The 24,132-nt window shown below is 33.8% G+C and overlaps 1 protein-coding gene across 1 annotated transcript in view; it reads left to right on the forward strand.

Annotated features, from left to right (window-relative positions):
• The window catches only part of atad2b (ATPase family AAA domain containing 2B), a 120,046-nt gene extending 98,699 nt beyond the window's left edge, over positions 1-21,347 (forward strand). The window contains exons 26-27 of the mRNA XM_073852830.1: positions 11,304-11,432; positions 17,549-21,347. Coding sequence (XP_073708931.1) covers positions 11,304-11,432; positions 17,549-17,590 — 171 coding nt within the window. The 3' untranslated portion in view covers positions 17,591-21,347. The remainder of the gene's footprint in view (positions 1-11,303; positions 11,433-17,548) is intronic.
• Positions 21,348-24,132: the final 2,785 nt, after the last annotated feature.

The following is a 24,132-nucleotide window of genomic DNA, read 5'->3' on the forward strand; positions in this document are numbered from 1 at the left end:
TGCCGCTCCAGCTGAACGCTCGTGATGGCGATTTACTACTAATCAAAGTACCGGCTTCATTGACTAAACGCGCCTCACAACATCGTGCGATTGATCATGCAGCCCTAATTATGAGTGCGTCTTGCAATTGTGACTTTCATTCTCAGAATGTGAGTTTATATCTCGCAGTTGTGACTATTTCCTTTATATCTTGCAATTGTTACTTTTTTTCCTCAACTGTCATGAAAATATGTAATTCTAAGAAATAGTCAGAATTGCAAGATATAATCTCACAATTGTAGCTTTTTTTTCTCTTTTTAGTCAGAATTGCAAGATATAATCTCACAATTGTAGCTTTTTTTTCTCTTTTTAGTCAGAATTGTGAGATATAAACTTTCAATTCAGAGAACATATCAGACTTTTTTTCCCCTCAAAATTGGACTTTGTAACTTTGTAAATTTTAAATTTAGAGTAAAAATAAATCTATATGGAAGCCTATTTTCGCCAACAAATACGTTTTTTTAAAGTTATTACGAGTTTGCATCACGCAGTTCTGAGAAATAAAGTCTTTCTTCTAATTGTGAGATAAAAAGTCGCAACAACTTTTTTCTATTTTTAGTTCAGTGGTGGAAACTGGCTCACATATATTTTTTATTTTTACTCTTACTTTAATTTTTCCCGTTCAATCAAATAATTAATAAAAATGGTTAAAATTGGTTATACTGTCATTTATCATACTTAAAATGGAAGATCGAGTTGCATTGCATTTTTGGAATACAATACTCCTTGCGGTGTGCTTGTAATATATTATGCAGTTTTGCAAATGTAGTATGTTATTTCTAGTAGTTGTACAGTAGTATGGCATTCAGAATGCGCCCTTAATGTGACTTAATATGCTGCACATCCTGTTTGCTAACTAGAGAGTGAAATATGTGTGAGACTTACACTTTCAACACGGCAAATAGCAGGCGTGCTGAGTTTTCTTCTCACCAATACCAATGTGCCAACTGCAGTGCTCAGACTGGTGACCGCAGCGTCTGAAGAAGAGACGACGCTGTCGGCTCTATCGCGTGACGACACGCGACACACCCCGCTGCCACATCTTCTATCACACCGTCATCGCTGAAAACCCCTCCGAGGACTCCTTACACGGATCGCCGGCCTCCAGGCTGTGCAGAGCGATGGGGGGCGAAGGCCCGGAAGCACGTGTGGCACTAATCCTCCGGCTTATTTGTTCATTTACCCAGAAAAGGCTGATATCTTTAAGAAACAGATCGTGAAGTGACGGATGCTGTGAATAATTGCTTTTTCATCCCTGGCTTATGGAACAAATTGAATTGCCGTTGAAGTGGGGTGAGAGTTGCCGTTTAAGCAGGTATCTCCTGTTTGGGGTGGCAAAATGCCTGACACATATTAGGAATGAAAAGTGGGCTGTTTTCCTGCGGTTCATTCATATTCATTGACTGGAGATGCGCTCATTACTATTGACATTTTTGCAGCGCAGCACGGCCCTCAAATAGGTTTGGAATTAAAGGGCCGTCACAGAAACTATGAGCTTCGTCTTGCTTCTGTGTTTTTTTGCATTGCATCACATCATGTGTCAGTGTTTGGATGCATAATAACGTTGAATTTAAAGACCACAGAGCAGGGAGAAACCACACAAGTCGAGCCTGGAGATTTTGAAGGGTTGTCTTGTCTCTCTTGAGCTTTACTGTGATCATGGCCATTTGGCTCTATCGCTCAACTAGAAGACATGCTTGTCTGACTCTGTCTTTGCTTTGGACACAGCAGAAGGTTTTATCCTCACGTTTAATGTTTTCTTAAAAGCATGCTTATTATAGCATGTCAGGCTTCATGTCTGCTATTCTCATGACCAAAGAGATGGATCCGTTTTCAGTCTGACATGTTCCATGTTCGTTTTTCTAGCTGGGTGAATCTTGGAAAACCTGTCAAGAACGTGCCTAGGGTACATTTCACCACTGAATTTACACATTACATCGTGTTTATTTTTAGGGAAAACCAAAATATATTATGAAGCCTAAAACTAATATAAAATTAAACCTAGTTATTGGATAAATTTGTATTGTGATATTTATTTATTTTTTCATTATATTATGTTATGTGCTATTTAAATTATGTATTTATACAGTATGTCATCTTTTAATTTTGTGGTGAAATGTGATGCTATTGTGATATTCATTTATGTGTTATTTTTATTTTCTATTGAGTTTTTATGCTTCATATTTGTGGGGAATATGGGACACAAACAAATAATAAATAAGGTATAATATAATAATATATAGATAGATAGATAGATAGATAGATAGATAGATAGATAGATAGATAGATAGATGTAGAACAAAAAGTAAGCAAAAAAGCATAATAGGGAACAAAAACTTAGCAGTTATGATGCAAAATATATTTAGTATATAATTTTATAATATATTTAATGTATAAAATTAGTTTTTTCTTTTGATCTTGAGGTAGAAAAAGTACGTTTTCATGAGATTTACCTAGCTTTAGATGCGTGTTCAGATTGCTTGCAAATTATCTAAATTAACTCAGTATTGTCAATATAATTAATTCAGTTCAATTTGACAATTGTGCCTATTTATATTTACCCGATTTCAGCAGTTTATCCATCAGAGAGCTTTTTCAGTCCATTTTTACTTCTGCGTTCTCAGCAACACTGAATGTTCAAGTGTGAAGAGAGCTAAAATAAATTAGCTCTCGACTGAACTGATGGAAAACACATGCCAGGAAATAGATCTTGCCAACCTGCAACACATACTTTGCTATGGTACAGCGCTAGCCAAACATAAACGCGTGCTATGCTAGGGTACCGTTCGCCCAAACCTAACGTGCCTGTGCATGTGTTTGATGTATTTGGCCAAAGTTACCAAGCCCGAGAATAATACCCGATGCAGATGGTTGAAAAAGGTGTTTATAGAACGTCTGTCTTAGTATGAGATATTTTGCTAGTCATCTTTATTTAGACATGAAGATGACGAGGCATTACGCTATTTTTATGTGCTAATGAGCTGTGCTGGGTCTGTTGTTTCTGTTGTTTTGATGCATTGTATTACGCAAAAATAGATGCACAACCATAACATACAAACCAAATGCAAATGTCACGCCAGTTTGACGATATCTCTGCTTTACTGCTGCTGTCACTGGAAATGACAAATCGAGAAGCAAACATGTAATTGGTTCTGATTGGCCAAACCCTAACCGTCGTTTTAGAACAAAAGTTAGAGGTTTGACATTTTGGACAGCACATCAGACTGTGTAAGACATTATTATATTTGGCAGTTCAAACCTTAAGTCTGTGTTTTTAAACTTTTCTTTCTTTTTTAGTAGCTACTACTGGGCTAAATATGGTTGATTCGTGTCACATTAAGCCTAGAGGTGATTGATTTTCTGTTGAACATGTCAGTTGCTCAAGTGTCAGAGCAGTACCCTGTGAAGCCCGATATATGAAATAATAGGCAGGAAAATATATGATCTTTCAAAAGAAACAGTTTGCTGCAATTTTTGACTAAATATTGAATGTGTGTTTTTGTTGAGTATCATAATTGATACTTCAGGCTTCAATGGCCCATACACTATGATATAGTGTGAATATGGAGGAAAAAATATCTCTGTATTATTCTGAGGCCCAAAATGAGCAAAAATACGCACTTTGGTGCAGTTTCTGATATTTATATGGCTGCAAAGTAAGGTGAAATTCTCATTTTGACATTAAGTATACTGTAGCAAACTACATACATTAAATGCATATAAATATTCAGTAATTTGCCACTCTATATTTTCCAATAAAATGCATACATTATTTAAGATGATATTTAAGTGCTTAGTTTTATTATTAAATCTCTGTTTTAAATGTTGGGCCAATATATGCAGTGTACAATGATGATTGAGAGATGAACAAATAAATGTTTCTGAAAGGCCTATAGTATGTATCGTATTTGATACATTTTAACATAAGTTTTCTAAACAAAATATGCATGGATTATCAAGTAAATCTAAGTTGCTAAGTGAGTGTTTATACTGCAGTATTACTAACAATGTTACTGTTATATTGCATAAAAATTTTCCGATGTTTATGAGACCGTTTATTTGTATTTATTTCCCACTATTTATGAGACAGTTCATTTGTATTTATTTTTGATGACGACGCTCCCCACCAAACACAGAATTGTCCGTTATTTATGAGACTACCATTCTCTGTCGAACATGGAATATTCTGCTAATTAAGACCACGCTTCCCCGCTAAACAAAAAATTTTCCACTATCCATGAGACAATGCTTTACTGCCAAACACAAAATTTTCTACTATTTATGAGACAACGATTTACTGCCAAACACAAAATTTTTCACTATATATGAGACAAAGCTTCTTCACCAAACACAGAATTTTCTGTTATTTACGCAACAACGCTTTCCTGTCAAACACTGAATTTTTTGCTATTTATGAGACAACTCTTCCTCGCCAAACACAGAATTTTCCATTATTTATGAGACTATTTATGCTTCCCAGCCCAGTACAGAATTTTCCGTTAGATGACACTTCCCTGCCTATAACAGAATTTTCCGTTATTTATGAGAAAAACACTTTCCGCCGAACACAGATTTTTCTTGATTTTTAAAACAATGCTTCCTCGCCAAACGCAGAATTTTCCGTTAGATGGCGCTTCCCAGCCAAACACAGAATTTTCTGTTATTTATGAGACTATCATTTTCCGTCGAACATGGAATTTTCTGCTATTTATGAGACAATGCTTCCCCACCAAACACAGAATTTTCTGTATTTTAAGACAATGCTTCTTTGCCAAACGCAGAATTTTCCGTTAGATGACGGTTCCCAGCTGAACACAGAATTTTCCGTTATTTATAAGACTACCATTTTCCATCAAACATGGAATTTTCTGCTATTTATGAGACAATGCTTCCCCACCAAATACAGAATTTTCCGCTATTTATGAGACAACACTTTCCCGCCCAGTATGGAATTTTCCGTTAGATGATTTTCTCTTATTTATGAGACTACCATTCTCTGCTGAAGACAGAATTTTCCACTATTTGAGACAACGCTTCCTCGTCAAACAAATAATTTTCCACTAGTCATGAGACAACACTTCCCTGCCAAACATGGAATTTACAAGACACCGCTTCCCAGCCAAACATGGAATTTTCTTGGGTTTCCATGTTTTCACTGTTACATGCTATTACGCATCTTCTGAATGAGTCCAGAATCTCCTGATCAAAAGCACAGGCGAGAAAGACACAGAAACGAGTGATCTCATATGTAAGCAGATGCATATGAAAAATAATGAGGGCTTTAATAAGCTGTAAAGCTTTGGGATTTTTGCTCAAAATACTGTTTTTTTTTTTCTTTTTTTTTTCTTTTTTTAAATATAAATGTGTTCTTATTTTAGTTTGCTGTGTGCATTTTGGTCATTTTGTCTGCACTTCAGAGACACATTAGAACCGTTGGTGCCATTTTTTTGGTCCACACAGCTTTTGTAGTCCATTTCAGTCTGTTTCTAACAAAGCTTTCTTACACCCGTAGCTTCAGAGGACCTGGAATACATTGCATGGGTTGTTTGGACTACTTTTATGCTGCTTTTTTTGTACTTTTCATTTTTGGGTGAACCATTCTTTTAATATCTGAGCTCTAAAGTCTGCTTTTCTTCTGGAATAAAAGAAAAATCTTTTCCATCGCAGTGTGAAATAGTAATACTACCCAGTGCAGCACAATACAGGCTTATGTGTCTCAAATTGATCTCAAAGGTTTAATTTTACACAGTTCATCCTGTGGATATTCCACAGCGGTTGCATCACTTTCTCCACTGTTCTAACTTGACCATTTCAGCTTTCAGTTTCTCTTAATAGAATGTATTATACATGTTCTGGAGCTGGAGCACATGGGAGATTTGTATTAAAATTAAAAACAGGCAAGTGCGCTTCTCTTTCTCTGAACATTTCTACCCTAATCACAGCCGTCTGAAGCTAGCTCAGAAATTCGACTAAATTATTTAACATTATTTGTAACTTATTATAGCCCTCATTGTAAGAATAGTACACTATTGGTTTTATTATTTGTGCTTTTTAAATCTGATGTGTGTGTATAATAATTTAATAATTTGTATGAACAACATCAGGTTTAAAAGCAGTGTTCAGTGTTAAAAAATAGTATATATAGTAAGTATTTTATTATATAAAATTTGTGGCATAACTTTTCAGCCTTTTGTTTCTTAAGCAAAGAAGTTTTGAGAAAATCAACATTTACTGCAACATATGTCAGTCTGTCTTGACCTTTCCTCAAGCAGACTAACAGTTTTCTTTCCCTTTATATATCTAGTTTTGTTATGCATTTTTACATCGAAATATTTATAACTACCTGACCTTTGTGTATCTGAGTAGGTTGGTGAAGCAACGCTTCATCCAGCAGTTACTGTAATATTTGTATTTTAAATGCATATATATCTGTGGGTGTTATTTATATGTAGGTGAACCTGAATTTTTCTTGAAAACTTATTGAATAAGTTTTTTAAGCTTTGCGGTGAAAATGTAAATCTTCCTGTTATTTGACCAGCTTGTTCTCCGTATCACTCCATCTGTGGGATTGATGTCTAGGCGGGTCAGGTTATTACCAAACAAGTCTTCAAGCGAAAGTCAAATGGACTGTGTGAACAGTCTTTTAAAGCTAGGATTACTGTTCTATTCAGGGTTGATGGAGGGAATCTGCCATCCATGACCGTTCTCTCTCAGTCACAGACACTGAGACGGAGCAACGACCCAGAAAAACAGCAAACCTCCACACCTAATTCCCTGTAATTGACACGTTAGTGAAGTGTGATATTTATTGCTAATTATTGAGCATTTTCTCTCCTGTCATTCATAATGTTATGTTGTTTCAGCAATATATGATCAGATTTTCTTTGGCCTTGTTTTTAAAGTCCCCATGAAATCAAAACTGATTTTTTTTTTACATTTTGTTTGAACATTAATGTGTGTTGGTAGTTTGCGTACTAAACCAACCTACAATGCTAAAAATCCACCCAGTCGTATTGTTTTAATCTTTAAAAGCAATATCCCCTTTTTAAAATCAGGTCATTCTCAGCTTCTTGTCAGTGTGACGACACACCGACAGAGGCTGCTCCCACGATAGTTGATTGACACGAGCGCCTTACCTTAGACCCGCCCTTTACCGAGCTGAAACAGTCCGAATCCGATCACCATTGTGCCAACTCAGATGCAGGGGAAGACAAGAATGTCTCAGATTGAGCGATTGAGGTGTTCTGTTGTTTGATGTAATAATGAACATAGCAGTCGTCATTTACTCCCGACATCTGAGCTGCTGAAGACGCAGATAACGTTACTTTCATTTTTAAATGGAAAGCGCCGATTCCGATCTACATGTGCGTCTATGTTCGTGTGAATCGTTCCTGATGCAGCTTCACCCACAGCAGAAGTGAGTATAAGGGTTTTTCATGCATCTTTGCATGAACACGGCTAAAGTAAACATTACGGCTCATAATCCCACATCAGAGAGGGCGGGGCAAGCAGAGCTCATTTGCATTTAAAGGGACCATGCAATAAAATGAGTTTATTTTTTGCAGAGCTGATTTTGACAAGGTAAAAGGGTGTTGTTTTACACTACTATTGAGTATTTTTAACCAAAGTATATTATAGACTTTTCATCAAGACCCTAAAGAATAATATCAACTTGTGGAAATGGGCATTCGATGACCCCTTTAAGGCTTTCAAAACTAAGTCTCTAACTTCCGCCAATATGGATCAACATTTTGATGACATCACCATGCACTTCAGCTTCTCATCAAACTTTGTCCAATCAAATGCTCTCTAGAATCCGAAGCGTCCCACCCCGAAGTCGAAATTTGTCACTTGTTTAGAGTTACAATTTTTGAGATTTGATGAGATTAAATGCGGCATTACCAAGCTCAACAGCTCTGGCTCAAGCTGTGATATAAACTAAACATTATTGGCTATTTTAAAAAAAGGGGGACAGGGCTGCTTGATATGCCCTGCCCTGTTCGTTCCCTCTTCAATGCAGAATAGCACTGCGTGTTTCAAAGCACTTCAGTAGACCAGGTTGCACTGAGCAGTGGGGTTGTTTTTTTATTGTTGTGCTCTTCAGTATACTGATTTACCTTTAGTGTCCTCCGGTGTTTTTAATGAACACGTTTGGTTGTTTTCATTGGTTCAGGGGCTGTCATCGTGCTGCAAAGATAGGGTTTCAAACCTGTTGGCAGGGGATGCGTTTTCTCATTAAATGTCTCCCCAAAACCAAACCAGCGTCCTCAGTTACTGCCGTCCATTGGTAATCTGGACACACTCCTTGTGCTTTGTTCTTTTTGGCTCCAACCTTATCAGAAAGCAGCACTGTTTATGTTGACTCGGGCCAGTGCAGTCCGAGTAATAACTTGTCCCAGCGCGACTTGATGAGCTCACGATTGGCCAGAGGATCGTTGTGATGAACATGTCAATTGAAAGGCCACTGTGAAGTCTGAGGCGTTTTAATTAAACCGAGTGCAAACAGTAAATACTCACATTCTGGAGCTACGCATGAAATGGAAGGTAATTATGATGTGCCTTAATTAGCTGTCGCCGTGATCTTAATTGCTTTTGAAGATGGCTGACCTCCCTTCCCGGGTGTACGTGTCGGGAGCTCAATGTTGCCACAGTTGTTTCGTTTGCAGGTGTGCGTCTGGTCAAACTTGTCTTCTAGAGGTTAATGTTTATTTAACTTTCCACTCAGTTTTTTTTCTTCCTTTTTTTGCCTTTTTTTGGCATTTTCTTTTCTGAATGCTTTTCATTTTTATTGAAAATGCCAGTAGACCAGTGTTACTGTCATCTCAGACATTTTCAGAACTCCTTTTTAATCCATTAAGGTTCTGAAAGTTGAGTAAGCAGTATACAACTAGGGCTGGTTGATACCAAAAAGCCTTTTAAAGATATTTAATTTATTAATGTAGCTTAAAATGAAATAAAATGGGTTTTTTTTCAGCCAGTGGAAACTTCTTTGCAACCAGACAGCCACTGTAGTCAAATGGATTTAAAATATGAAATGTAAGATAAGTAAAATTAAATTCTATTAAAAAAAAACTGTTAAAATTCTATATTATCTTATATATTTTATACATAATAAAGAATAGATAGCTAGACAGATAGATATTTAAATAGATAGATATTGGATATATTTTTGCACGATTAAGTTCAAAAACAGAAGGGCTGTCAAATGACTAATTGCAATTAATTACATCCGATATAAAAGTATGTTTACGTAGTATATGTGTTTCTGACCGACAAAGTAGTTTGTGATTACAGTAAAATTAATAATCATTTTATAAACACAAAAACAGAAGGGCTGTCAAGTGATTAATCAATATTAATTGCATCCCAAATAAAAGTTTGTGTTTACATAATATGTGTGACTCTGACCAACAAATTAGTTTGATTACTGGAAAATGAATAGTCATTTTATAAACGCAAAAACAGTAGGGCTGTCAAACGATTCATTAGGATTTATCATGAATAATTGCATTCAAAATAAAAATTTATGTTTACATAGTGTGTGTGTTTCTGATCAACAAATTATTTGTGATTTATTTATTTTTATTCAAAATAAAAGTTTGTTTACACACAATATGCATGTACTGCATATATGCATGCACACACACACACATATACATATATATATATATATATGAATCGTTTGTTGGCCCTTCTGTTTTTGTGTTTATATTACTATTAATTTTCAAGTAAACACAAACTAATTTGTTGGTCAGAAACAAACAATATTTAAACACACTTTTATTTTGGATGCAATTAATCACTATTAATCTATTGACAGCCCTTTTGTTTTTGTGTTTATAAAATGACTGTTCATTTTTCTGTAATCACAAACTAATTTGTTGGTCAGAAACACACATATACTGTGGAAACAAACTTTTATTTTGGATTCTCCAGCAATCACAAACTAATTTGTTGGTCAGAAACTATAGAAAGCCACATTGAAATGTCTACACACCTGACGAGTCTGGAAATAATTGATAGTATTTTGTGAAGAACCGGCTTAAGCTTAAAGAACATGGATCTATTCATAGCAGGTTGAGTTGTGGCTGTGATGAGCTGGATTTGGCACCTGTGAGTTTGCCTCCACACCTGCCTCCACACTGCATTAGCTGTCAGCTCCCATTTCCTTCACTGCTTGTTTGTAACATGGTCTCTGGAAACTAAAACAATGTCATTAAACTTCAACTTCAAATTAAGCCTCTTCAAGACTGTTCCAGACGCCACAGTCATTTTCCAGCAGCGCGGCAAACCGCAGGACGCACATTCATCAGCGGCTTTAATGCTTGGCTGAAATGTTATTTGTTAGCAGGTGCAGGTCAGACTTCCCCAAGAAAATCAGAACGAGAGACAGACTCGGCCGCTCGCATGTCAGCGTGAACCTCGCAAAAATACTTGATGCGTGTGTATTTGAGGCTTATATGTTATTCATTCGTTACCTAACTTTCAGATGCCTCCTTTAGAGCCAGATCTCACTTGAACAAAAATGACTCATTCAACTGTAAGAGCTTTTCTTCTAGCCTATTATGTGAGTGGCATTATTTCTGCCATTTACAAATTAAATACTAATAAGCACCGAGCTAAGAATATTGCTCTTGCATTGGCAAATCTGCCAGCGTGTTTCAAATCTAACCATACGTTTGAACAGTATGCTTCCTTTGTGAGCAGTAGTTCATCCAAAAATCAAAATGCTCATTATTTACTCATCCTCATGTCGTTCCAAACTCAAGGAGCGCAACAGATGACGTTGTAAAAACTTGATGTGGTTTTCCATGGTTACAATAAAGTTTTCAAGCAAAAACAGACACAAATCACTATTAAGAGTTCATTCTGTTGCTTTTTCTGAGAAACATTAAAAAATGGGTTGTTTTCCACTGATATTTTGTGTTGTGAACTGCTGCAAAGAGATGGAAGTGGAATCAGATCTGATTCAAATGAATCAAAAGATTCAAAAGGTTCTTTCATGAACTTCTCTTATGAGCTCATTTGAGTCTTTTCCCTCACACAAAGCTGTCATATGACTTCAGATGACTTAAAATTAGCTCATGAGTCATATAAACTACTTTCGTGATGTTTTTGACATTTGTTGTTTGTTGTAATTACATGGAAAAGAACTTTAAAAACAGTGTTGAAAAGATTTGGAGTGACATTAACTTGAGTAAATGATGAGAGAAATGTCATATGTTCTTAAATGTGTAATCATGTTTTATTTTGCTGTGTTTCAGGCTCTGTTGGAGAATGTGGTTGTGAAGAGTGAGGGCTTCAGTGTGGATCATCTGGAGAGAGTTTACTCGGTGCTCAGCCAGTGCATTTACCAGCACCGCAGAGACTACGACAAGACCCATCTGATCGAGGTTGAGTGACACACACACACACACACACACACACACAGACAGACACACAGATCAATATGATGCTCAGTGACTTCATGGCCCTGGTTTACTAAGATCTCATATAAAGGATACTGTTTTCTTTTGCAGTTTATCAAATTTCTTGTGTTTTTGTGGGTGTATTGCAAGCGATTTACCCACACAAGCATATAGATTGTACATACACATATTTAATAATAATATTTTATTAACTTTATTTTTGATTTCACATAAAAGCCCTATGTGCTAATGTAAAACACATAAATAAATTTATTTTAGTATTTTATTTTTAGTATTTCTGTAGTATGTTTGAATTTATTTTTATTAATTATTTTCAGTACAGTACATTAGTTTTATTTATTTCATACGGGATACAAACCCAGACGTTTTTTATTTAATTTTACTTAATTTTATTTTATTTCTGATGTAAAACTTACAAATACATATATTTTATTTTATCATTGTTTTATTTTATTTATGTTTTTCTTCAGCATGTTTAATTTTATAGTGTTTTTTGTTGACTTTTATTATTTTATGTTATTTTATTATTATTAAATTTTTTTTAATTTTATGAGCATTTTTGTTTACTATTTTATTTTATTTTTACTTTTTTTATTTACATTTATTTTTATTTTTTGTTCAGCACAATTCATTTTTGTTTACTATTTAATTGTTCTTCATGTTTCATTTTATGGGCATTTTTGTTTACTATTTAATTAAAAAAAATTCAGCATGTTTAATTTTATGGGCGTTTTTGTTGATTTTTATTGTTTTGTAATTTTATTATTTTTCTTTAGCATGTTTAATTTTATGGGCATTTTTGTTTAATTTATGTATTTTTCTATATATATATATATATATATATATATATATCTTTTCTTTAGCATATTAATTTTATAAGCATTTTGTAGACATTGTATTTTATTTTTCTTGTTCTTATGGGCATTTTTGTTTACTTTTTTATTTCTTTATTTATTTTATTTTTTTCTTCAGTATGTTTAATTTTATGGGCATATTTGTTGACTTTTATTATTTTATGTTATTTTATTTTTCTTCAGCATGTTTAATTGTATGGCCAATTTAATTTTATTATAATATTTTATTTTTCTAAAGCATGTTTATTTTTATGGGCATTTTTGTTAACTTTTTTTTTTTTTTTTTTATGTTCTTATGGGCTTTTTTTTTTACATTTTTATTTATTTATGTGTTTATTTTCCTTCAGTATGTTTCATTTTATGTCATTTTCGTTGACTTTTATTATTTTGTTGTTTTATTTTTCTTCATGTTTAATTGTATGGGCAAATAAATTTTATTTTATTATTATAATATTTTATTTTTCTTCAGCATGTTTATTTTTATGGGCATTTTTTTTTTTTACATTTTTCATCAGCATGTTAATTTTATGGGCATTTTGGTTTATTTTTATTATTATATTTTTCTTCATGTTATTATGGGCATTTTTGTTACTTATTTTATGTTATTTTATTATTATTTTTAAAAATTTTCTTCAACATGTTTTTTTTATTTTATTTTTTTTATTGCCAAACCAGTTATAAACTCTGAATTAGACTATAAATATGCTTGCTTTTTTTTTTTTTTTGGGTACCTCTGTATTTTTTATTTTTATTTTTTTATCTCCAATTATTTATAGCAAATACTTGCCGAGGCAGTAGAATAGCGTATTAAAATGATCCCATTATTAACTAGCAATCTCTATACTGACTAATGACTCGTAATGTTCAGTTCAGTCATGTGTCGTGTATGTGACAGCGGCTCAGAGGAGATGGATACACAGTGACTGAACACGGCACGCCGAACAGCTGCTGTGTGTTTAAATTACGGCGGCGCGCCGATGGTGGAGAGCTCTCGCACGGCCTCCTGGGAAATTATGTGCGCTGTTCTCAAATACAATCGTAATGGTAGCAGCCCAGCAGAAACAGATTAGAATTGCTCCAAGGAATTATGGCCGGCGCGACTGAAGGCTAATTTGCATGTTGTGTACCAGTTCCTCTTTGAGAGGACTCTAATGGAGTCGTATTTATTAATTCCAGGATGATTCGCAATCGAGACCATCTGGAAAAGCTGTATGTGTTTAGATTTGAATCCACTGGTCTCCGTCAGATCGTTGGATCTTTTGCAGCCGGTGGACTAGAGCTGAGATCCACAGAGGATAGCCGAAATTGGACATGATTTTGTTAATTGTTCAAACATTGCACTGTGCCAAAAGAGTTTAAATGTTAGCTATACTTTGACCTGAATAAGAACGACTATTTCAGGTAAACATGTTACACTAGGTGGCTCCGCCCACAGTAGAATCTCATTGGTCTAAAATTCCACTTTAAATGGCTGTTAAAGGGATAGTTCACTCAAAAATGTAACTTCTCTCAATATTTACTCACTTTCATGTCTGTCAAAATCTGTCACAAAAGCACAAAAGGAGAAACATAAAGCTAGCTTTATTAATGCAGACCATATAAACTACATTTTTGGTGATTTGTGTTACAATTTTATTTATTTTTTGCTGTGTCCTTTTTTTAATGCATCAGTTTTATTTATTTGATTTGAGATGCAAGCCCAGACCTTTTTTTTTTTAAATTTAATTTTTATTTTATTTTATTTTATTTTGTTCTGATGTAAAACTTATAAATACATGTATTTTATTTATGTTTTTCTTCAGCATGTTTAATTTTATGGGCATTTTTGTTTACTATTTAATTTTTTTTTTTTTTTTTTCGGCATGTTTAATTTGTATAGTCATTTTTGTTTACTTTTTTATTTTATTTCTTTATTTTCGTAGTCCTTCAGCATGTTTATTTTTATGGGCATTTTTTGTTGTCTTTTTTATTTTGTGTTATTTTATTTTTCTTCAGCATTTATGGCAGTTATTTTTATTATTTTATGTTATTTATTATTTAAATTTTTATTCAGCACATTTAATTTTATTGCCATTTTTGTTTACTATTTAATTTAATTTTACTTCAGCATATTTCATTTTATGGGCATTTTTGTTTACTATTTAATTTAAGCATGTTTAATTTTTGGGGCATTTTTGTTGATTTTTATGTTTTTAATTTTTCTCCAGCATGTCTTTATCGGCATTTTTGTTGACTTTATATCTTTATTTTCTTATTCCTTCAGCATGCTTATTTTTATGGACATTTTTGTTATTTGTTATTTTATTTTTCTTCAGCATTTATGGTGTTTTTTTTTTCCTTAAAAACTATTGGTCCTCATTTACTTTTGTTTTTTGAAAGAGAGCAGGTTGGACACTTTGCTAAATGTCTACTTTTTTGTTTCGTGGAAGAAAAAAAGCCGTAGTATTTATAATGAGGACTAATGGTGAATAAATAATCACATAATTTACATTTTGGGGTCAACTGTCCCTTTAAGTACAAATTATTTTTGGACTTTGTCACTGTGTGGAAGAAAAAAATATTTCAGATGTTGGAAACATGTCACCTCATTATGACATGGTGTAAAAATAGACCAGAAACTTCTTTCTAAACCAAACTCTGATATCTGATCATCTTTGATTTAGTCCCTTTTTTTTTTTTTTTTTTTTTTTTATACATGAAATCGCTTTGTCTTCTGTCCTACATTTGACTGCTTCATTTTCTGCCATGATGGTTTGAATTAATCATGATATTTTACTGCTAGCATACCCATTTTGCCATGCAGCATGGAGAAAAATGCAATTATTATTCAGCAAGGACACATTTCTATTTCACTATTTAAGGTTTTATTAAACCTTGCCATCCAGCACAAAAAAGCAATACATTTAGGATAAAAAAACAACAACAATCAAACAAAAAACTATAACTATAAAACTATAAATAAATTATTAATATACTTTAATGTATTAGTACCTCTGTGTTTTTAGATCCAATTATATGTTGTAGTAGTTCAGGCAGTAGAATACTGAATTAAAACAATCAAGTTATTAACTAGTAGCTCTATACTGACTAATGACTTGGACTTTTATTTTATGTTTTATTTTATTCTGTTGTGTTATGTTATTTTATTATGTGCTCATGTGAAACTTATAAATATGTATATTTTACTTGAATTTATTTTACTTTTCTACAGCATGTTTAATTTTCTTTTGCATTTAAAAAAAAATGTGCTGATGTAAAACTTATTAAAAAATAATAATAATAAAAAAAAAAAAATATATATATATATATATATATATATATATATATATATATATATATATATATATATACATTTTTTATTTTATTTATTTTATTTTAATTCATTTTTTTATACATTTTAAATATGTGCTGATGTAAAACGTATTATTTTTTATATGTACTTGTGTTTATATGTATGTAGCATGTTAAATTGTAAGGGCATTTTCATTTAATTTAGTTTAATATTTTATTTAATTTTATTTTAAAACCAGTTATAATCTTTGGATTACACTATAAATGTTCTTAAAATCTTTTAGTACATCTGTATTTATTTATTTGTAATAATTGCTGAGCCAGTACAATATTTAAAACAATTGCAGTATTAACTAGTAGCTCTATACTGACTAATGACTTTTATTTTATTTTATTTATCTATTATAGATAATAGATAGCATGTTTAATTTTATGGGCATTTTTATTTTATTATATGCTAATGTAAAACTTATAAATGCAATGCATATATTTTATTTTTCTACAGCATGGCATTTTTATTTATATTTATGTATAATATATTTATTTATATTTTATTTTATATTTATATTTTATTTTATATTTATATTTTATATATATATAATCAGTTATAATCTCTGGATTAGACTGTAAATGTACTTTTTGTAGTCTCCTATTTGTTGTAGTAATTGCTAAGACAGTCGAATATTTAATTACCACAATTCTATTATTAACTAGTTGCTCTATACTGACTAATGACTTTATTTTTTTATTTATTTTATTTTTTATGGGCATTTTTTTTATATGCTCATGTAAAACTTAAACATACATGTTTTATTTATTTATTTACTCTACAGCATGTTTAATTTTATGCTCATGTAAAACTTAAACATACATGTTTTATTTATTTAATTTTTCTACAGCATGTTTAATTTATGGCAATTTTTATTTTATTTTGATCTGTTTTATCCTGAAGTAAATCCAGTTATAATCTCTGGATTAAACCTAAAAATCTGTATTTTGTTGTTCTCCAACTATTTATTGTAGTAGTTGCTGAGCCAGTAGAATATTTAATTACAACAATTCCATTATTAACTAGTAGCTCTATACTGATAGCTCTATACTTATTATTTATTTATCATGTAACATTTTTATTCAGCTGTATTTCATATAAATGCTGTTCTTTTGAACTTTTTCTATGTTTGTCCCCAAAAAAATCATCTTGCCATGCAGCGCAAAAAAAAGTGTGTGTGTGTATGATATTATACAGTATATATATATGTGTTTTATATATATATATATATATATATAGATAGATATATATATATAGATAGATATAGATATATTAGTCAGCAAGGACACATTTATATTTCAAATAAATGCTGTCATTTGGAACTTTTCATTATTTTTATGAACAAAAACGTATTAGGGTTTCCACAAAAATATAACATTTTTAGCATTGATAAGACAATGAGAATGATTTCTGAAGGATCACATAAAACTCAAGTGCAACATTACAAAATCTTACTTGCCTCAAACTTTTAAACAGTAGAGCAGAGGTTCTCAACTCTGGTCCTCAAGGTCCACTTTCCTGCAGAGTTTACCTTCAACCTTGATCAAACTCACCTGCCTGTAACTTTCTAGTAATGATGAAGAGCTTGATTAGCTTGTTCAGGTGTGTTTGATTAGGGTTGGAGCTAAACTCTGCAGGAAAATGGACCTCGAGGGCCAGAGTTGAGAACTCCTGCAGTAGAGTATAGAAAACAAGAGATTTCTTTTAATATTTAAGATGAAAATCCAGTCTAATCCGAATAATGACCTTCAATCCTTTGTTTGAAGTTCTTCTGGGTTTCATTTACAAAAATATCCATTAAAACGGTACATAAAGACAAGTGATAATATTTGATTGGATCCACATGCAATTAACAATGCTGCTGTCCATCTTTTTAAATTTTGCAGGCGATGGAGAGGCAAGCCGAACATTTCGAAACATTCCTGTGATGAATAGAGGGCTTTCAGAGAGAAACGTGATCGGAGACTCTTTTGATACGAGAGGGAGAGGCCGGCGTTCTGCGCCAAATCCTTAACGTCGAGTGGGTCTGGACGCCTTGGTCTCAAATAACAGCAAGAAGGTGCAGACATTAGAAACAAAGGCTTACAGAGGCGACCTTGGTGCTATCATCTCAGGTACCTGAAACAGAACCAGTCTACAGAACCAAACACAAAAACTCCTGGAGGTTTTCCTTCGTTTTGATTTTTTTTTTTGTAAACTCGCATACATGCCAATTGTCGACGATCGTTCTTGGTGCTATTGGGTGCTATTGGTTTTTTTCTTCTTCTTTTTTTTCTTTTTCGTCTGCTGCTTGTTGTTCTCATTAATAAGCAAACAAAACACAAACAAACAGTACAATAAACGATTGTGTGATGTCACAAAGCAACCTCAGCCTCCCTCTACTGGAAGCAAACTCACATACATAATAAAACACAGATTCTCACCAGCATTGGCAAACTGTATACAAATGGCATGATGCCCTACGGCGCAAGTCAGCTGGTCGTTTACTGTGGAAATAAACTACATCGCCCTCTTTCTACATCCACCCGTCAACCTTTGATGTCACACGGGATTATCAACACTTTTTAGCCACATAGAGATACTCTTGCTGGGGGAAAAAAAAAAAAAATCATTTATAGAGTTGTTTTCTACTCGATGTTAATTGTAAAATTTCCAAGGCCTCTGTATTGTAACTTCCTTGTGACAAATTCAGACTATAATATTTGTAGAAAACCGACGAAAAATAAACAGATAGCCCTTTAGGAAAGAAATGGTGTAATTTTAGACACATCGCATTTTGTTTTTTTCTGATTTAACTGGATTTGAGAGTAGATATCTGGAGATTGCACTGCCTAGCATGTGCCTTAACCTTTAAAATAGTCTAAAAACGGAATAAATCGCCGAATATTGACTATCAGTGTTTATGGACGAGCCACAAAACTACAAACCGATAAAAACGTGGCGTATGTTGTAGTTAACTGTTTGCCAATCTCTTCTCTTCACGGTTTGCTTCATCATACATCGTGGCTTTCTTTGCCATCAATTTTTCTTAAACATCACATATTTGGCAGTTAAAAAAATGGCAGTCTAGGCAGTGCTGGATTTTTCGAACGTAAAGCATTACTATATTTTGTTGTATTTTTTAATATTTGACCTTTATAGTGTTTCCATTGTGTTAACTTGTATCGTCGAATATTGTCAGCTGTCGCATTAAAGGAGAAGTTCACATCCAGAACAAAGATTTACAGATCATTTACTCACCCCCTTGTTGTCCATGAAGTTCGTGTCTGTCTTTCTTTAAGTTTTTTGAGGAAAACATTTCAGGATTTCTCTCCATATGGTGGACTTCAATGGTGCCCAACTTCCAAAATGCAGTTTAAATGCTGCTTCTAAGGGCTTTAAATGATCCCAGCTGAGGAAGAAGGGTCTGATCTAGCGAAACCATTGGTCATTTTCTTAAAAAAAAAAAAAAAAAGACATTATTTATACTTTTTAACCTAAAATGCTCATCTAGTCTTTTTGTGAACTGTGTATTCCGGTTTAAGACAGTTAGGGCATGTCGAAAAACTCTTATCTTATTTTCTCCTCCAACTTTAAAATTGTCCTACATCTAGCAAGACGATTGGTCATTTTCTAAAATAAAATTAACAATTTATATACTTCAAATGCTCATCTTTTCTAGCTCTGTGTGAACTCTGTATATTTCTGTGTATGTCAAAAAACTCCCATCTTATTTTCTTTCCAACTTTAAAAATCGCCCTACATCGCTGTTTTACCTTTTTTTTTGTGAAGGTTTGATCTTCTTCGTATATTCACTTTGTAAACACTGGGTCGGTGCTTCTGCAACGATGTAGGGTGATTTTGAAGTTGGAGAAGAAAATAAGATGGAAGTTGTTTGACATACCCTTAATTGTCTTGAATCGAAATACACAGAGTTGCCGCAGAGCTAGACAAAATGAGCATTTGAGGTTAAAAAGTATATAAAGTGTAAATCGTTTCACTAGATAAGACCCTTCTTCCTTGTCTGGGATTGTTTAGAGCCCTTTGAAGCTGCTTTGAAACGACATTTTGGAAGTTCAAACTCGTGGGCACCATAGAGGTCCACTATATGGAGAGAAATCCTGAAGTGTTTTCCTCAAAAAACAATTACAACTGAAGAAAGAAAGACAAATCTTGGATGACAAGGGGGTGAGTAAATTATCTGTACATTTTTGTTCTGGAAGTTAACTTCTCCTTTAATCTTGGCGTTGTGTAAGTAGCATTAACCGAGTCTTTCGTTAACTTTCATCGCTTTATAAAGAACGTTGATCCAAGTGCAAGAGTCCTCGCGACCTTGCGTTTGGATCCGGTGCTATAAAAAATGGAAAAACGGAAAAAAAAAAAAAACACTTTTTAAGACATATGCAAAAGAAAGTTACTAGGAGTTAGCTGTTAGCTTTGGACTACTGCAGTGCGTGTGAGAGACAGAACCGCAGCTACCTCAGCGAGTTGTTTTCAAGCGAAGAGACGAAAGTAATGACCTGTTTACTGACGAACAGTATTTGTTGACCTCTAATATCACTGCGCCCTTCAGAAATTCAAGCTAAGGTACTGGATCACCTCTCCGACATGTGGCTGCTGCAGTAATCCTCGGGTTTGTTCGCTACGTTTCCTTTTTTTGGGTTGTTCTGCATTTGAGCCGAGAAAAGAATGGCATTGTAATATCGCTGAAATGTTGTATACTGTATATTTCAGTTTTTTTTTTAACATGTGCATCCCATGATTTGCATTGTAACGCTTGCTTCAGTCCATCTCATCTTTCGCAGTTGCATATTCCTTTGTGCTATTGCCTGTCCATTTGTTATTTATTAAATTATTAAACATCATATGTTCAACCGAAAAACTAATTGGAAAAGTTGTTACATGAAATTTTGCGCTGAGACACGATGTAGCAAATATTTTTTGTAGCAGGTGTTGCACGATGTTCAGAAACGGGGTTTACTGGTCTCAGGTCTCTGCTACATTAATATTTATTCCATAAAGGTGGATATGATGGTGGTTATGCTTCTTTTAAATGTCAAGGGGGAAGTTAATGCGGCTAATGTGCGTAGTACCATCGACATGGTGTAGCGTTGAAGAAAAACTACTGTAATGCTGACCACTTTTTACCAAATTTATCTGAGAAATTAGCTTTAGTTGATGCCAATTGACAAGACACACCCTGTAATCGAAATCCAACCTCACATTTAGAAGCACCACTAATATATTTTTTAGAAGATTAACTCCTAAATCCTGCATTAAAGATGTTACAATGTGGGCATGAAAGTCTATGTAGTTCTGTGTTCATTACCTTTAGTTGACCAGAGATTATTCCGATTTTGACTGATGGTAGGAAGTCCATAGAACAATAGCAGTTTGCTTTACAGTAGGTAGGTGAATAAGACCCATTCAACTCTTGTTGATACTCGTCAATCCTTTTTTGTTTTAGTTAATCCCATTTAATCAGTTCCTTTATACCCCCCTCTTTAATGATTTACAAGGTTGAGGGAATTAAATTTTTTTGAGTAAAACCAGAATTTGTGTCCCTTTTTTTCTACTTTGAAGCAAATCGAAACCACACGTATTGTTCTGTCCTTCCCTGCAGTCCTTCTTTTGTGAAATGATATATTTACTGTAATTTCTGAAATAAACTGCTGTGATATACTTGAATAAAAGGTGCAAATTGAAGTCGTTCTCGTGTTTCAATTTCAATCCGAGTCCTGTCTTGATTTGTAATAAGGGTTACGGCACTTTTTGGATGGTGTGCTGCGTCTGTAAATTGGAAAATTTTAAATGGCATACAGCAAACCATTCTGGATGAGTGGAAGATTGACCAATAAAAAAAAAAGTACATTCACAAATAACTTTTGCAATAGCATTTGTTGACTTGCAAAAGCAGCCAACTTTGGCACTGTTGAAGTTCAAGCAAACAAAACAAAAAAACTAATACTTTTTCAAGGATTTTAAGGCCTTAATGAGATAGGTAGATAGATAGATAGATAGATAGATAGATAGATAGATAGATAGATAGATAGATAGATAGATAGATAGATAGATAGATAGATAGATAGATAGATAGATAGATAGATAGATAGATAGATAGATAGATAGATTGGTTGGTTGGTTGGTTGGTTAATAAACTGACTGACTAGGTTAAGCACTGGTAGATTAGTTAAGGCACTGATTGACTAGCCACAGATTTATTAGTTTAAATATTGGTTAAGACACTGGTTGATAAGTTAAGACAGAATTAGCTATGGACTGATTAGTTAAAACACGGGTTGATTAGCCAAGGCATTGGTTAATTAGTTAAGGCACTTGTTGTCTGGTTAAGACCCTCCTTGATTCATTAAAGCATGGGATGATTAGTGAAGACATTGGTTGTTTGCTTAAGATGCTGATTGATTAGTTAAGACACTCATTGATCAATTAGTCACCATCAATTAGACTAGTTGAAACACTGGCTAATTAGTTAAGGAACTGACTGACTAGCTACGGGTTGATTTGTTTAGAAATTGATTTATTAGTTAAACGGGTAGTTCACCCAAAAATGAAAATTTGATGTTTATCTGCTTACCCCCAGGGCATCCAAGATGTAGGTGACTTTGTTTCCTCAGCAGAACACAAACAAAGATTTTTAATGACAACCGGTGCAGTCTGCCAGACAAATAATATGAGTGGATGGGCACCAAACCTTTAAAAGTAAACAAAAACATGCACAGACAAATCCAAATTGCACCCTGTGGCTCGTGACGATACATTAATGTCCTAAGACACCAAACGATCTGTATTTATTCAGTATTTATATCATTTTTTTTACCTTTGATACACAGCCACGTCCATCTGTCTAGAGCAGCGGTTCCCAATTCCAGTCCTCGCGCCCCACCGCTCTTGCACATTTTGCATGTCTCTCTTAGTTAACACACCTGATTCAGATAACCAGCTCATTAGAAGTGAGGTCCGTGCAGGAACTGCGATCCGATTGACATGGTCCCTGCAAAATGTTCATTGCTCCCTGCTCCCTGTTTACTATACTTCAAAACATTCATTCACATATTTGCGCTACGTCACCGCATGTAGCGTCTTCACACACAGATGAAACTTACTAGAGAAGTGTGACATAAGTGCATCTGTAAATAAATGCATTTTAAATTTACGTCTCGCACGCTTTAATAACCTTCAAATGGAACACATACGCTCGCTTCGAACTAATGAATAATGAACAACGTCGGAAGCGATGCGTGAAACGCAAAATGTGCAGAGCGGTGGGTCGCGAGGACTGGAATTGGGAACCGCTGGTCTAGAGCACGAGTTTAGCATCCGGCTCGCGACATGTGAACACGCTCTGGCATAGTATACGCAAACACCGGATGCAATCTGTTGCATGTATACAACACCCATTGTTTACACAGTGCACAGAGATTGTGGGTATAGCGGCTATTCAAAATGGTAATTACTTGCGCTTATCCTGATTGTTCAAATCGATTTAAAGCTAAAAGATTACGTTTGCTTGCGCAAACTCATTCGGGACTTTTCACTGATTTCCCCTTACGGCAATTTGGATTTGTCTGTGCATGTTTTTGTTTACTTTTAAAGGTTTGGTGCCTATCCACGTCCACTATTTGGCTGGCAGACTGCACCGGTTTTCCTTTGTTTGTGTTTTTCTGAGGAAACAAAGTCACCTACATCTTGGATGCCCTGGGGGTAAGCAGATAAACATCAAATTTTCATTTTTGGGTGAACTATCCCTTTAAGGCAAATTGATCTGTTAGCACTGATCGATTAGCCAAAGATTGGTTAGTTTAGACAGATTGATTAGTTAAGCCACTGGTTAATTAGTTAAGACACTAATTGACTAGCCAGAGATTGATTAGTTTAGACATTGGTTAAGACACTTGTTGATCAATTAGCCACAGACTGACTTGGTATGACACTCGTTGATTAGTTAAGGCATTGACTGACTACCTACAGAAATGTTTAGGAACTTTTATTCTAGAAGTGAATTAATCCTTTAATCACACACCATACCAAAACTTATCTACCGTACTATTACTAAGCAGAAAATCAAGAGTTTATTGAGGCAAAAGCCATATGTGACCCTGGACCACAAAACCAGTCATAAGGTTAAATTTTACAAAACCTGAGATGTATACATCATATGAAAGCTCAGTAAATAAGCTTTCTATTGATGTATGGTTTGTTAGGATAGGACAATATTTGGCTGAGATACATCTATTTGAAAATCTGAAATCTGAGGGTGCAAAAAATCAAAATACTGAGAAAATCACCTTTAAAGTTGTCCAAATTAAGTTCTTAACAATGCATATTACTAATCAAAAATTACATTTGGATAAGTTTACAGTAGGAATTTTACAAAAAATCTTCATGGAACATGATCTTTACTTAATTTCCTAATGATTTTTGACATAAAAGAAAAATCAATAATTTTGACCCATACAATGTATTTTTGGCT

Source organism: Garra rufa, chromosome 13 (assembly GCF_049309525.1).
Source record: "Garra rufa chromosome 13, GarRuf1.0, whole genome shotgun sequence".
Lineage (NCBI taxonomy): Eukaryota > Metazoa > Chordata > Actinopteri > Cypriniformes > Cyprinidae > Garra > Garra rufa.